General features: G+C 51.5%; 1 protein-coding gene across 5 annotated transcripts in view; it reads right to left on the bottom strand.

The window, feature by feature from the left end:
• DOCK2 (dedicator of cytokinesis 2) overlaps positions 1–16,037 on the bottom strand; it is a 367,699-nt gene that overhangs the window by 17,529 nt on the left and 334,133 nt on the right. For all 5 annotated transcript variants that reach the window (XM_059699147.1, XM_059699148.1, XM_059699152.1 and 2 more), the window contains 6 exons: positions 15,351–15,441; positions 14,371–14,490; positions 10,617–10,706; positions 8,705–8,809; positions 6,459–6,600; positions 1,355–1,436 (listed from right to left, as the gene is read on the bottom strand). In XM_059699147.1, the coding sequence (XP_059555130.1) occupies positions 1,355–1,436; positions 6,459–6,600; positions 8,705–8,809; positions 10,617–10,706; positions 14,371–14,490; positions 15,351–15,441 (630 nt within the window). The remainder of the gene's footprint in view (positions 1–1,354; positions 1,437–6,458; positions 6,601–8,704; positions 8,810–10,616; positions 10,707–14,370; positions 14,491–15,350; positions 15,442–16,037) is intronic.

Genomic DNA, 16,037 nt, shown 5'->3' with positions numbered 1-16,037 from the left:
CGGCAGCACGCCGGCCGCTGACGCAGAGCCTGCCCGGAGCCTGCCCAGTGCGGACCCTGACAGCAAGTGCGGGCCTGGCAGAGTCCTGGCTGCGACATTTAGAGCCAGGCTTTCCTGGCCAGGTGATTAGAGGGTAGGCTGGTGTTGCCCCTTCATGAGGAGAGGGCAGCCCTTGGGGTACCCCAGGAGTTGGAATTCCTGCATGAATGCACACAGAGCCGCCTGGGTCGTCATTTCCTGTGACTGCTGGGAAGGACTGGACACACCTAGCCAATGTCCCAGAGGGATCTTCCAAGGATATCTTTAGGGATCCCAGCCATCCCCCCAAATCACTTTTCCCGACTCTCTAGTGAGGTTCTGCCATCGGGGCCAGCAGGGCACAGTGCTAGCTGTACGGCTGTGGTCCCTGCCCATGGGTGCCTGACCGCGGGGGCCAGGGGGCTGAGGTCCTGCTCAGCCATGTGAAGGGCATGGGCCCTTCTTCCTACAAGCACCTGTTTCCCACTGGTCCAGAAGGGAGGCCTTTTACTAAAGCATGTGGGGTGCTATATTGGGCTCCTGGGTCTAAGGGGGTGAGCTGGACAGCTGGAAGGGGTGCAGCCTTGTGGCCTACAGGGTCAGCAGAGCCCGTGCCTCATGGCTCATCACTGACCTTGCCATCTAGCATTGAACAGACTGATACCTGCCTTCACGGGACTCCCTGGGATGTCCCTTTCCATAATCTGAACATGCCCACTGTCAGCATACAACCCAGCACACGCTGAAAGATGGCCCCTTGGGAGAAAGTGCCCAGCTGAGCACGCCCTCCCTGGACCCCTCCTTCGCACACGCACACTCACACATACACACACTCACACACATACACACACACACAAACTCATGCACACACACATACATACACACACTCACACACATACACACACACTCACACACATATACACACACTCACACACACACACTCACACACATACACTCACACACATACACACACTCTCACACACACATACACACACGCGCACACACATATAATACACACACACACACACACTGTGGGATCCACCTGGGCGACAGGTTCCACGTCCAGTCCAGTGAATCTCATCACTGCTTACTGAGGCTCTGCCTCGAGGCGAACCACATCCTCATTCCTGTCACTCATCTCTGGCTTCAGCCTTTTCAGCGGCAGGGCCCAGGTGGCTAATTGAGGGGGGTTGTGTGTTTCTCCTCCCAAGAGGAAGGGGAACAGGCTGGCTAAGACCAGGAAGGACCCAGAAGTGCCCTGGGGAGAACTCCTTGCCCCCAGCCCAGCTGGGGATTTCTTCCCCGTTCCCGCCTTCCAGCGAGCTGCGGGTCTTACTTTATAATCTGGTCAGGCACCGGCTTATTCTTGAACCTGGGGTGTTCATCCAAGACGGGCTGGACGGTGAAACACTGGATATCTGGGGTCCCCGAGTTAAGGTTCACAGCACGCCCCTGGCCAGAGGGGCGGTTCCAAGCAGAACGTGTCCCGCTGAGACCTTCCTTCCGGACCAGCCCCTCTGGGGCCCAGTTTTCTTTTCTTTTTTCTTTTTCTTTTTTTATTTTTATTTTTTATTGATTTTCCACAGAGAGGAAGGGAGAGGGATAGAGAGCTAGAAACATCGATGAGAGAGAAACATCGATCAGCTGCCTCCTGCACATCCCCCATGGGGCACATGCCCGCAACCCAGGTACATGCCCTTGACCAGAATCGAACCTGGGACCTTTCAGTCCGCAGGTCGATGCTCTATCCACTGAGCCAAACCGGTTTGGGCTGGGGCCCAGTTTTCATTGAAGGACCAACCTCGGGTTGCTGGCTGCCAACTAGGTCCTACTGACCAGTTCACAGGCAGAGCTGCTGTCACTTGCAGCCCTGTCCCAGGGCTCCACCCCTGCTGATGGTAAGTTAGTGGTGCTTAACCACATTTTCCATTGCTGTGCCCATGGCAGGCATCACTAATCGATTGTGGAACTCTTTCTCACCGAGCCTGCTCATGGCCTTCCAATCCTGTTGCAGGCAGCTACTCTCAAACTCTCAGAGTTGGAGTGTAAACCGGCAATAATACCATCTAATGCATTTATGGCTCTTAATCAATTGCAGAGCACCTCTCCCCATGGTTTCCTTTCCTCCCTCCAATTCCCCAGAGCAGCGGTATTAATGTAATTGTCCCAATTCCTAGCTGAGGACATCAAGGTCAAAGAGGCTAGACAACTCGCGGACATGCACACACTTGTGAGAACAAAGCAGGGGTTTGTATTTTCATCTTCAATCCTAAACTCGGGCTCTTTGACTCTCGACTGCTACCCAGTGTGGCCCTTGTACCAGCAACGTAGGTAACACCTGAGAGCATGTTAGAAACAGTGACTCTCAGGCCCTGCCTCAGACCTGCTCAATCTGACTCCGATTTTTCCCAAGATCCTGATATGCACGCACACATTTGAGAAGCACAGCTTCAGAGCATGCAGATACATGCCCGTTTATACTCCAGCTCTGAGAGTTTGAGAGTAGCTGCCTGCTGTGTGACAGGATTGGAAGGCCATGAGCAGGCTCGGTGGGAAAGAGTTCCACAATCGATTAGTGATGCCTGCCATGGGCACAGATCTGAGGAGAGGCAAGATCTCTGTCACCCTCATTCTAGACCTTTATTCACTTTAAGCGAATGATACTGCAAACTGGATGAACAAAGGCAGCCATCACTGGGCCCATCCCTGCGCCCTGCTCCATGGCGTCTCCACCCATCCGTCCTCTTTGGCGATCCGAGTTCTCTCATTGCTCGGCTCTACCAGATGACTGCCGTGACTCCGAAATCCCTCCTCCTGGGCCTGGCACTTCTGCCAACCAAGGGCTCACAAACTCCTCGTGTTGGCATTCTTGTACGCCAATGTTAAATATGGAGTATTCAAATACTCCACTAGGCTCCCGACCCATTTCCCACCATTACCTCTGCGCGTCCAACAGATCCCACTACTATTCCCTCTGCTGGGAAGGCTTCTCCCCACCTTGAGCACCTCCACGAGCCTTTGGCTTGTCCTCAGCCAGGTCTCCTTCTCCACAGCTTGGGGGCCCCTCAAGCGCTTTGCCTGTACCTGGCTCTTATCTTTCAGCACCCTGTCTCCCCCCCACCCCCCTCCCCACCAGGCTGTGATCTTTCTGATAGAGGAGGCTATGATTCTTTCACACGTAGGAAATGGCCAAGACATCATTCCAAGTTCAATTCAACTGCCCCCCCACCCCATAAATGTTGGGCTTGTTGGATATTTTTAAGCATCTGAGCTGTCAACATCTTGGCTTCAAGCATTTTTTGCCGTAAAAGATAAAATAGCTGTTTGACAGTTTGGTTACATTTCTCCATTGACGAATCAATTTAAATACATTAAATACTTAATGTATTTACGCTGGCTGTCATGACAGTTTGGTTTTATTTCATTTCTCCATTGACAGGTCTTGCAGTAATCCCATCTTCACATTATATAAATCTTAGCCCTCATAACAGTCTACACAGTGACATGTAGATGGGGTGGTCTGAAGAGTGGATGATAACAAGTACATATATTTACTTGATAGGAAATATGGGCTGGATTGCATACTATACTAGAAAATGATCACACATCTGTTTGCGAAGCCTCAGGTGATACTGTATGTATTGCATACCTCAGCATTTCCAATGGAGCTTTGGAACCTCTAGCAATGGACATGTGACCATATACAAATACAAATTGACATTTAAAAAATGTATAGCAACAAAGTCTATTTAATTTTGTTATTCATGTTTTCCTGTTTTATTATGTCCTTTTACGGCAAAATTGCCTTACGGTGAATTCATTGTGCAGTGAAAATGTTTGAGGGGAAAACGCTTGCAGCCAAGATGTTTAGTGGGAAAATGCCTAGAACCTCGATAATCCATCCATGCATTGTCCATGTATGCCCCCCCACCCCACTATCGCAGCAGAGTTGAGTGGTTGTGACAAGAGACCACATGGCTCAGAAAGATGGAAATATCTCCTATCTGGTCCTTTATAGAGAAGTTTGCCAGCTCCTGTTTTAAAGAAGGTTCTAGGTCATGTCTACTGACCTCAGCAACTGGCCCTGGTCCAAGAGGGTATTCCAACCCTGACCCAATGGAGCCAGTGACACAGGAGGATGTGTATGGCCAGGTGCTGAGGCTGTGCATAGAAGTGAGGCCCCGAGGTCTGAGCAGAGAGGATGGTAGGGGCAGGAGATACCCAGCTAAGCGACCTTTGCTTATAAATGTCTTCCCCCACTTGATACCCAAGTGGAAAGACAGGAGACCTGTCATCGCCTTACATCTGCCAGCTTTCCAAACTGTCCAGCAGCTTTTCCACAGAGCTCAGGTTTTAGTAAAATGCAGACCCGAGTTCAAATCCTAGTTCCATCACTTCTGGGCATCTTGTGCAGATGCTTACAGTTTTTGAGCCTCCGTTTTCTTATTTGTAAAGTCCAGAGAGTAATACTTCCCATCTCAGGGGATTATTAGGAGACTACAAGGGAACAATGCATGCAAATGCCTAGTACATGAACAATTAGTTAATAAAGAACATTCTGTTCATCAGTCTTAAACAAAATGCTGACATTACAGAAACACTGCAGACTTTGAGACACATAGAACTTAGAGTTCAAATCCCAACTCCATCACCAACTAGCTTTGTAGCCTTATCTCCCTGCTTCCCACATTCCTTCTCTATGAAATAAGGAAAATTAATACTAACCTTACAAGATGTTACAGGAATTAAAGGAATGATGGCACTAAAGCACTCAGTCCTGCATAGCAAGCAGAGGACATTTAACAAACGACAGATCTGGATCCAGACCCTGGATCAGGCCTCCATATGATTACACGGCCGGGAGCACATGCCCCCTCCACCTGTCGGAGTAACGGTCACGGGGCTGCTCAACTCCATGTGTCCATCCCGGGTCTCATCTGTACCCAAACTTGCATCTGTAACCAGCCAGCCCCACCACCATTGCATTTCCTGCTGCAAACGACCGACCGCGGTAGAGCAGGCACGAAGGGCAGGCGAGCATAATGAAAAGGTTACAGGTGAATATGCATCACCCGAGGGAAATACATTTGGATTACAGTTCAGGAGACTTAGCAGACCGGCCATGTAACCTGTCGAGCCCACTTTAAAGGCTATAACTTAATTTGTGTTCGGGGGTGCAAAGCGGGGAGCCAGGCTAGTTTGAGGTGCCTCCGCTCAGCTGTCTGCCTTTCCCCTGGGAGTCTGCCTCCTGCCCAGGGTCGGCTCTAGGCCCTGTGAACAGCGCACTCTGCCCCACCTCACGGCATCATCTCATGCCACCTCTGTCCTCTGTGTGCGCCAGTGAGCTGGCTCCCTCCCCCGTCCCTTTCTGTGTCCATCTCCCTCTTCCTTTCCTCTTGTTTTCTTTGTCTCCTTATTAATCAGCATGTATTTCCCGAGAGTCAGCTTTGTACAGGGCACGGGATGATGCAGGAGTTACTGTGATGTTCAAGTCCCTGCCCTCACAGAGCTTAGCGTCTAACTTACACGTACCTTTAAAAAGCACACAGATAACAGCAGACTGAGATCAGCTCTCTAAGGAAAACACACAGAGGCTGAGGTACGAGCCCTGAAGAGTTCAGAGGAGGCCACATTAGGTCAGGGATGGCCTCTTCCAGGTGGTGACGCCAAGTTAGGATCTGATGGGGGAAGGGCATGCCAAGCAGAGGGAACAGAGCATGCGCAGGCCCAGAGGTGGGAACAAGCTTCGCGTGTTTAAGGAACAGAAACGAGGGAAGAAAGAGTCAGGGCCATGGCGATGGAGAGGCAGGCAGGAGTCAGAGGCTGGACAGCCTGGAGGTCTTACTTGGGAGTTTTGCTTTTCCTAGAAGAGCGTTGTGGCCCCATTTCAGTTCTTGGAACCTCCTCTGCTTCGTCCCACTCAGGCCTTTGCACGTGATGGGCCGTCCATCTGTCTAGGACATTCTTCCCAGCTCCCACTAACCTTTGGCTGGTGACTCACCTTCCCCATCACCTGCCCCAAGGAGGCCTTCCCTGCCCTCCCCATCGCAGGACCTGCATAGCCTCCTCTTGGCAGGGATCACATTTTTATCGATACAATTAATGGTGCTGTTGTTCAATGTCTCTCTTAGTTACTAAACTATATGCTCCCCGAGATAGAACCACATTATGAGTATAGTCTCCAGCAGGTTGCGTTATGCTTGGCGCAGTGGGAGCTTGATAGTATTCCTTACAAGAATGAATGAGTGAGTCATTAACCAATGAATTCAACATCTAGAGTTTCCCCAGGTGGATTCCCTGTATCCCACCACACTGGACACTGAAATTGGCACCCGTCAATGATGCTGTCAGCTCTGAGCTCTAAGATGGGGCTCTGTGGGCTACAGTCCCAGCAGGGCTACCCATGTCCAGCCCCTGGGCTGGGGCCTCTCCAAGGATACACTGGCCTGGGGCGTTCTTCACCTCGTCCCCGGGGGCAGAGGTTGTGTTCATCTTCTCCGCGTTGGGGAACTGGCTCATGAGCTGCATCTGGAAGTCTTCCCTCCGCTCGTACTCCTTCCCTCGGTAGATGAACACTTTGTTCTGCAGAGAAACGAAACCACCAGAGATCTCAGGACCCAGGTTTAGAGGGTGTGGTCCAAGCAGAGCTGGGAGGCTGTGACATGAGCCCGGGGCCATGGTGGCTTCCTATGGCTCTTTCTCTCCTTTCCCACCGAGGAAAGGAGAAGCTCAGCTCACTGACCTTCTAGCCAGGCCCAACTTCTTAAGAAAGGCTGGGTCTAGGGCAGGGGTGGGCAAACTTTTTGACTCGAGGGCCACAATGGGTTCTTAAACTGGACCGGAGGGCCGGAACAAAAGTATGGATGGAGTGTTTGTGTGAACTAATATAAATTCAAAGTAAACATCATTACATAAAAGGGTACGGTCTTTTTTTTTTCAATAGTTTTATTCATTTCATATGGGCCGGATCCAGCCCGCGGGCCGTAGTTTGCCCACGGCTGGTCTAGAGGGAGAGAAGATCGTGGACGCTGAAAGCTTCTCCTTTAAACTGTCCTATGCAGAGCTTTCAGAATAATTCCTCACTTGACGTTCACTGTGTCACTACTCTCCTGTTTATATGACCACAAGTTTTACGTCTGGCCTTTAATGGGCCCTGTGGGCTGGGCCTGTGGGCGGGGAGGGACCAGCATCTGGGTCTTCCATCTATTTCCATGGAGACACACTCTTTACCCTTCCTTGACCACATTAGCCTCTTCTAGACCAGAAATTTTCAAACAGAGGGTGTTTTTGCTCCCATGGGATCTGGTAATGTCTGGAAACATTGTTGGTCATCACTTGGGGATGGGGGGGTGGGTGCGGGGGGTGCGGGGGTGTGCGGGGATGGCCGGGGGAAGAGTACTGGAATCTAGTGGGCAGAGGCCTGGGATGCTGCTAAACATTCTTTCATGCACAAGATCAATGACCTAGTTTAAAATGTCAGCAGAGCCAAGTAGAGAATCCCTGTTCTAGACCAGATCTGGGCAGCCTCTGATGGCCCTAAGTTCTTCTGTCTAAACCCACATCTGTCACCTCCATAGATTGGTTGCTTCTGAACCTGGGAGACCATCCAAGGAGCCTGGGAGACTTTAGAAGTTCGGATTTTCAGGCCTCACTCCAGACCTGCTGAGCCGGAACCTATGTGGTGGGGCCCAGGACGTGGATTTCTATCAAGTTCCCCAGGGGTTCTGATGCACCATCAGGTTTGGGAAGGCACCTCTCTTCCATCAATGAAAGCCTCAGCATGTCCCCTCCTGCATGCAGCTCATGCCCACTGTGAGTTCCACATCGACTGGTAACAGTGAGTGATTTGTCTCATTGACTGGACTGTCAATCAAGTGGAGTCAGACACCAGGTTTACTGTTCTTGTTGAATCTCCCTGAGCTCAGACTTGAACCCTAGACTCCCAGACCGGAAGGAAGCCTGTAGTTGACCCAATTCAACTCTCTACATAATGAGTGAAGGAATAATCCAAAAAGCAGTGGTTCAGAAACTGCTCCAGGGGTCCCTGAGGGTCCCCAAGACCCTTTCCGGGCCACACAGGATCCAAGCTCTTTTCATAATAACAGTAAGCTGTCATTTGCCGTCATCACTCTCATTCTCTCACGAGTGTGCAGCCGTTTTCCAGAGGCTGCGTGATGTGTGGGATCACGGCTGTCTTCTCTCAATCAGACATTTAGGAGGTTTGCAGGAACAGGAAACAATTCACTGTTCGTGCTAGTCTTTAAATTAGAAAATATTGTTATTTTTTCATAAAGATGAAGTTTATATTGACAAATGATGGCTTTATGTTAAATAAATTGATAAATATTTTTAATTTTCTTAGTTTTAATTTTGAATGTGGTATATATAGTCTATAAGTATAGAAGTTCTTCGGGGACGTCCATAATTTTTAAGAGAAAAAAGGGGTCCTGAGTCCAAAAGGTCTGAGAGCCAGTGCTCTATGGGGCTGCTGGGTAGCAGAGATCCTTGCTGCAGGGACGGGGAACTCACTACTCCAGAGGCGGCTCTGTGTATGGGAGGTGAGCGGGAGTGGGGCAGTGCTGGAAGGGAGGAGAGCATGGTGTCTGAGCGCACCCAGTCCACCCAGCAGAGGGACAGCTGAGGTGCACAAACTGGGCCTGACCGGGGACCATCACCACAAACTCACCCGCAGGAAGGTGGGGAAGCCCTGGCCATAGTACCCGACGGCAAAGTAGTCTGGCTTGGGTCTGAGGATTTTCATGATGTTTTCATAGAACTTCGCCTGCTGGACCTGAAAGAGGAAAACTCACAGCTCATAACAACCCAGATGTGTGTCAAAGGCACACTTAGCTCAGGGCGGCCTCAGTGCAGACGTGCTCCTTACACCAGCACCCGTGTGCGCACATCTGCACATCGGGGGAAGCGTCTGCGATTGTAACAGTACAGCGGGTCCTCTGTATCTGCAAGTTCCACGTCCACAGAGTCGACAACAACAGATTTCAACTATTAGAAAACAAGTCCCCCATTGTGTCCCCCCCACAAAAAAATACCTCGAATTTGACACATGCCCAGCATCACATCAAATCCATGCAAATGAATCAGTGTGCAGGCAGGCCCTGCTGTAGCCTGTATCAAATAGAGGTTCTATGCCATTTACATAGGGGCCTTGAGCATCTGCAGAGTTTGTCAGCCGGGGGTCCTGGCACCAGTGTCCCCATGATGCCAGGGGACACCTGCAGCAGCTCTATCTGGCGCAGACCATGTACCAGGCAAATCGCTCTACCTGCACTAGCTCATTTACTTGCATCACCCTCACAGTAACCCCACGAGTACTGCATCTCCATTTTGCAGATAAAGAAACGTTATCTCATGGTGCAGCCCGTGGGTAAGGAAGCGAAGCCGGCCAGCTGTCACCGGCCTGTGTCCGTGCAGGTGTGTGGATGGATGTGTGTCTGCATATCGACGTCTTCCCATGCGTGCACATGGCATATATCATCACCTCTAAGAGGCGTGTGTTTTCCACATTTCCGCATCTCTGGAACAGTTTGCCTCTTACTTGACACCTGATGGCCTCTTGTGATTGATATGAGCCAGAAAGAAATCACTAGCCAGACATGGCACATAGAAAAGGACAAACTGTGACATCCGAAACCTGCTACAAATGGAAGATGTGTGTGCATGGACCCAGGCACGAGCCTGTGATGTGGGCTTGGTACCCAGATGTGTGTGCATGCCAGCATGTGTGTGAATATGTACAGTGTGTGTGTGAGTGTGTGCATGCATAAATGTGTCCTGAGCATGTGTGTGCAGGCCTTCGGGCCTCCCTATCTGCAAAACGCCTATGTGGATACACTCATGGGGCAGATATAAGTGTTTTCTCTTCAAGCACATCTCTTAGAACACTATACTCCATAACCAGCCCCCCCCCCCCAAAACCATCCTATAAACTCTCTCCCAACATTCGGACTCTCATTAGAGCTGGACTGGCCTCTAAAAGGGGCTACGATGGGGCTCTGGGTCTGGCTCTCAGGTCACCAGGAAGTAGGTGGGGGTGGAGGTGGGGGGCAGCAACCTAAAAGTTCTCCACATCTTCCCTGCAGAGGCGGCCTCCCGGCCAGCCCGGCCTCTGCAGCACAAGCATCATGGCTGCTCCTCCACTTCCACTCCCTCCCCCTAATCACAAGCACCCAGGAGCTAATGGGGAACGGCCAGATGGGGAGCACTTTAATGTGATTTATCTGTTCATCAGAAAGCACGAATTTGCGTTTTTATTTAATTGGTTCAGTGATTTGTGGGAATTTGACTGCAAATGGAGCACAGCGCTGATTGGGTGAGCAGCCGCGGCAGCGCCCAGTGCCAAGCAGGTACTTAACGCCCATCCCAGCGGCTGTCTGATGAGTTTTCCCAGAATTCCTCCCTTTGGAAATATTCCCAATGGGGAGGGAGCTGCTCAGCACAGCCCAGCTCAGGTCAGGCCCTCCCTCCATCCTTTCTCTGTGTCCCACCTGGCTGGCCTCCCGCCCCCTCGCCCTCCTCTGTGAGGAGCCAGGTCCCGAGCACCAGCCTCCAGAACAGTCGGCTCTGAGGTGGCACCTTACCAGGTTCTGGCTGAGCAGCTCGTAGTCAAAGATCTCCATCTCGTACTGCTCCGCCAGCTCCTTGCACAGGCTGATGGCCTCCTCCCACATCTGCAGGAAGGGCACGGAGACAGAGGTTAGGGGCGCCTCCAGGTGGGCAGGGCCTTTGCAGAGGAAGGGACCTGGTGGCTGTGTCTCCTGGGACTCAGTGGCAAGCCTGGCCCAGCCCCAGCCCTAGCCCCAGCCCCATGTACAGGGAGCCCCAGACCGCACAGGGATCCCCAGCCCACGTACAGGGATCCCCAGCCCACGCACAGGGAGCCCCAGCCCCACGCACAGGGAGCCCCAGCCCCACGCACAGGGAGCCCCAGTCCCACGCACAGGGAGCCCCAGCCCCACGCACAGGGAGCCCCAGCCCCACGCACAGGGAGCCCCAGCCCCATACACAGGGAGCCCCAGCCCGCACACAGAGAGCCCCAGCCCACGTACAGGGATCCCCAGCCCACGCACAGGGAGCCCCAGCCCACACACAGGGAGCCCCAGCCCCACGCACAGGGAGCCCCAGCCCCATACACAGGGAGCCCCAGCCCACCCACAGGGAGCCCCAGCCCCACGCACAGGAGCCCCAGCCCCACGCACAGGGAGCCCCAGCTTCACGCACAGGGATCCCCAGCTCCACGCACAGGGAGCTCGGTGCTTCCCAGGAGCCCTTCCTTTGCCTCTCAGCCCAGTTCCTTGACAAATAACGGAGCAGCTGCATACTAGGCTGAACATGGTCCCCACAGGCTCTCGAGCCCTCACAACCTCTCTGAGAGGTTACTGGCGGCTTCTGTATTCCCCAGGTAAGATGCAGAGCCTCATGGGCAGACCAGTGGCCCAGCTCAGATGCCCAACCCAAAGCAGGGCCAGGATGCCCACCTGGGGGTGGCCCGGGGCCTTGCTTCACTCCTGCCTCAGAAGTGAATGAACTCCCTCAGCTGCCTCGTGCAGGCGGGGCAAGGAGGTGTAGCTCTATTTTCCAAAGAGAAATGGTTCACAGAGAAGTAAGCAGGTGCCTGGGCGCAGGGTTTCTGGAGATAGAGATGGAGCCAGATCCACTTCTCCTGGTGCTCATGCCTGGGGTCCTTCCACTCTGCCAGCCTGACGCCTTTCCCTTCTGGCCATCTCCCCTCCCTCCCTCTCTCCTCCTTCCTTCCCTCCCTTCCTCTGCCTCTTTCTTTGGTGTGTGTATGTGGTAAGGACACGAGATCTACCGTTAACAGAATTTTTTAAAAACCTAGTTAGCTGTTTGTAATTGTATGTTATTCATATATATATATATATATACATACATATATATATATATATATATTATTGATTTCAGAGAGGAAGGGAGAGGGAGAGATGGAAACATTAATGACAAGTGAATCATTGATCGGCTGCCTCCTGCACGTCCCACATTGGGGATAGAGCCCACAACCTGGGCATGTGCCCTGACTGGGAATTGAACCGTGACCTCCTGGTTCATAGGTTGACACTCATCCTCTGAGCCACACCAGCCGGGCGACCATCTAAACAGAATTTTAAGTTCACGATGGAACCCAGGATTGCTAAGCAATGCCAATGCTGCTCAGCTGCGCTCTAGTGCCCAGTCATCTGTGTAACTGAAATGACGCAGTCCCTTCTCAGTGGGGTTATTTTGGGGCGGGGTGTGTGTGCAGGGGCCGCATAGAGGCAGGGATGGGAGTGGTACTAGAGTAATAAAAAGAGTGATTGAGGTGTTTAAAAGATAGGTCTTTTCTGTATTTAAAACCAATTCTGAAAACAATCCCTGGACATAGGGAACCATTTCCCTCTACTTTGTGTGAGGCTGGAGCTGACAGATCACCCCTCCATCTGCAACCACAGGGGTGGGAACCCCAGCAGAGAGGCCGGGGAAGGCACGGTGGGCAGAGGTCTGGCAATCTCAAGGGACACCCATTACATTTCACATTTGGTTTAAAATAGAAAAAATGCACCTAAATGGAGAAGCTGGGGAGGTGGGGGAGGAGAGAGGGGAGGTTGGCAAAATGCAGTGTATGCTTTGTAGCAAAAGTGCTCTCTCTGCATCCAAGCATAAAAATAAATAGTGCGGAGTGCAGGCGCCATGGCTGTAAACCCATGGACAGTGTAGGGAGCAGCGCAAAAGAGCTTTATGTGCCAGAAGGAACCAAGTCTGTGGGCCAGGCCGCCTGGTGCTTCCTCTTCAGCCAGAACAAGGGGTGGTGGTAACACCCTGAGCTGGCGAGGGGACTGTGGCTCAAGTGGAGGTCTTTGCCAACTTCATACCATAATATGCCAGAAATGCTCTTCCCGTGTGTAAGAGACCACTAAGGGACCAGGAAGGAAGCCAGGCGGGAGTTAGGGACCTGGGATTTCCTCCCACATCTGCCCCTGTGGTCACTGGGACCTCTGACAGTCACGGATCCCTGAGCCTGATACAGTCCAGGGCCTGCTGGCTTCCAGGTGTGACATGGTATACAGTGGTGGAGCAGATATAAATGTGGAACATAAGCGAGTAAAGCACACACAAAAATAGATGTAATTTGGGTTCTGAGGGATGTAGAGGAGTCTACCAGGTGGCGACAGATGGACTTATGGGGTAGAAAGCCATGATGTATGCTTGGAGCAACGAGTTTCTAAGGAGGAGAGGTGTGGGGGAAAAGAAGTTGAAAGGATGCTAAGGAATATGGGCTTCATTCTAGAAATTTCCACACAGTGGCTTTCAGAGTGAGCCGTACCCATCTGCTCCTCCTCTCTGCTCCCGAAGTATTTAGTCACTACCCTGTTCCACCCCCTCTCCCACAATTGCACAACACCAAAGGGTAATGTACAAAAAACATCATGATTGGCATGTCCATCTTGCCATCTTGCCAGTCTTTGAGATTGGGGATTATGCCTTCTCCTCTCTGCTTAGCACAGGGTTGGTCGAATTGGATACCTTGCAGAGAACAAAGCTCAGCATGCACTTTTGGGGCTCCCCCACCCCCTACCCCACTGTGACAACTTTGTCAGCTGGTAAACCAACAGTACGCTGACTGGATGTCTCGCAGGGCAGGAGGTTCCAGAGATGGCAGAATCTCTGCCCTCAAGAGGCTTATAATGGTAAATTATAAAAACAGTGTTGTTCACCCACTCAGCTCCTGGGAATTTATAAGCCCTTCCCAGACATTACCTCATTTTGTCTTTCCAGGGAAGGTGGGGGGATCAGACTAAGACAGATGTGAGGAACTGCAGTACTAGGACAGACCAAATTCAGTGCTAATCTGTGTCCTGAGGAACACCAGAGGCCTTGCGATTCAGAGGAGAGGCAGCAGGTAATGACGGAGGAAATGGCCTTCAACTGGGGCCTTGAAGGTGGAGTCGGTGATGATGGTGACAGTCACAACTCAGCCAGATGTCACTATGTACCAGGTCCTGTGCTACATGTTCCACATGCAGCTTCTCACCTAATTTTCCCAATATCACTAAGAAGTGGGTATGAGTCATATCTCACTATTATGGGTAAGGAATTAGCATATCCTAGAGGCCGAGGGAACTGTGGGTAGAGGACCAAGTTGTGAAGCCCAGGCCACCTGAGGGTCCAGGTGTGCAATACTGGTGCCATGAACAAAGGTGGTAGGACTGGAGATGGAGAGAAGTGGTCAGACTTAGGAGTGGGATGGAGATATGCAGATGGGTTGGTATGGAGCACAGGAGAGAGCCACCCTTCCCGGTAGCAGGGTCCCCACAGAGAGGGAAGGCGGGGACAAATTACCTTTCCTTTGTCAAAGTAACCTATGATGATCTCATACAGCGTCTCCTTCAGCTGGCGGTGGGTCTGGGGGTGCTGCTGGCCTGTCTGCATGACCTGTGAGGCACACTGCTCATCTGACCACTGTGGAGAGAGGACATGCGGGGTTATCAGGGGCTGAGGGGCCACTGAGGGTGGGTGCCTCCCTCACGGATGAGGAGCTGTCTCCCTGCCACCCTGGGTGTCAGCGGCTAGTTGGAGAGATACTGGTTGACAGGCTACACTTGGGAAGCACCCCTTGATTTTTGCTGAGTCACGCTTGAGTCTCTACTGCAGTGGTTCTCAACCTGTGGGTCGCGACCCCTTTGGTGGTCAAACGACCCTTTCACAGGGGTCGCCTAAGACCATCCTGCATATCAGATATTTACATGATGATTCATAACAGTAGCAACATTACAGTTATGAAGTAACAACAAAAATAATTTTATGGTTGGGTCACAACATGAGGAACTGTATTTAAAGGGCCAGAAGGTTGAGAACTACTGCTCTACTGGCTCATAAATGTGGTGTGTAGGGACTTTCTCTGAACTCCTAGGAGACAGGGTCCCAGCTCTTCAAAAGCCAGAGGAAATCCCTCAGACTTTGTCCAGCTCTAGCAGCACTTTCAATAGTAGGAAAATGGCTCAAGTAGAGGTCTGGGTGTGCTAATGATTTACAGTTGATGTCTGGATGTTATAGAAAACAGTTGGATGTTATATAAAACCATAAGACATATCTCGAGGGGTTACTGTTGCTGCTAATATGAAGGTCACAGAGACCTTATGTGCCCAGGAGAAGCAGTGCAGAAAAGTAACCTTGCCAGATCAAGTTGTTGGACTCAGAGCAACACAAAATTTATTTGGCTAATTCTTTTTTCTTTTCTTTCTTTTCTTTTTAACTCTCCCACTTGCTGTGAGGCCCGAGGGGAATCCCTGCATGAATCCACTTCATGGGAAGGGCAGTACCTTGAGAAGCCAAGTGTGGAGAAGGAGCGTGTAGGCAGCCTCCGTGTAGTTGTCACAGTCCAGGTGAAGATCGCGGAGTTTGTACAGGTACCTGTTTGGGGAAACAAGCTGAGTTACCAGGTGATAAGGAGGCAGGTTGTAGGGCCAGGTAGAAGCCAGACAGGGCAACTGAGTGCCTCTGGGGAATTCTCCCTCCCTAATAGCCAGCGCCCCTGTGTGGTCATGATGACAGCACTTGGCATCTGTGGGGCACTGGGTGTGTGGCAGGTACTATGCTAAGTCTTTTAAATGCCTCAGATCATTTAATCCTCATGACAACCCTGTAAAATGGGTCTGTTGGGGATACCCATTTCAGACGAGAAAACTATGGCCTGGAAAAGTCAGGCATGCTTCAGGCCAGTACCATTCAACTTCATACTGAAGACTCCAGCCAGTGCAACATGACAAGGGAAATCAGGGAAGGAGAACTGAGTAACTCGTCAGAAGTCACATGCTAATAAGTGGAAGAGCTGAAACGTGATCCCAGGTAACTGCCCTTAGAGCCCATGCTCTGGTCATTGTCCTATTCCAGAGCATGAACAAGCCATGGCCCTGCAAAGGGGCAGATCCTACCTGCTCTTCAGTGTTCTCTGGGGATAAAGGAAGTACATTCAAGGAAGGAAGTGGACCAGGGGCTGGAGATTGGAT

Source organism: Myotis daubentonii, chromosome 5 (genome assembly GCF_963259705.1).
Source record: "Myotis daubentonii chromosome 5, mMyoDau2.1, whole genome shotgun sequence".
Taxonomy (NCBI): Eukaryota; Metazoa; Chordata; class Mammalia; order Chiroptera; family Vespertilionidae; genus Myotis; species Myotis daubentonii.
This window is presented reverse-complemented; position numbering and strand designations above follow the sequence as displayed.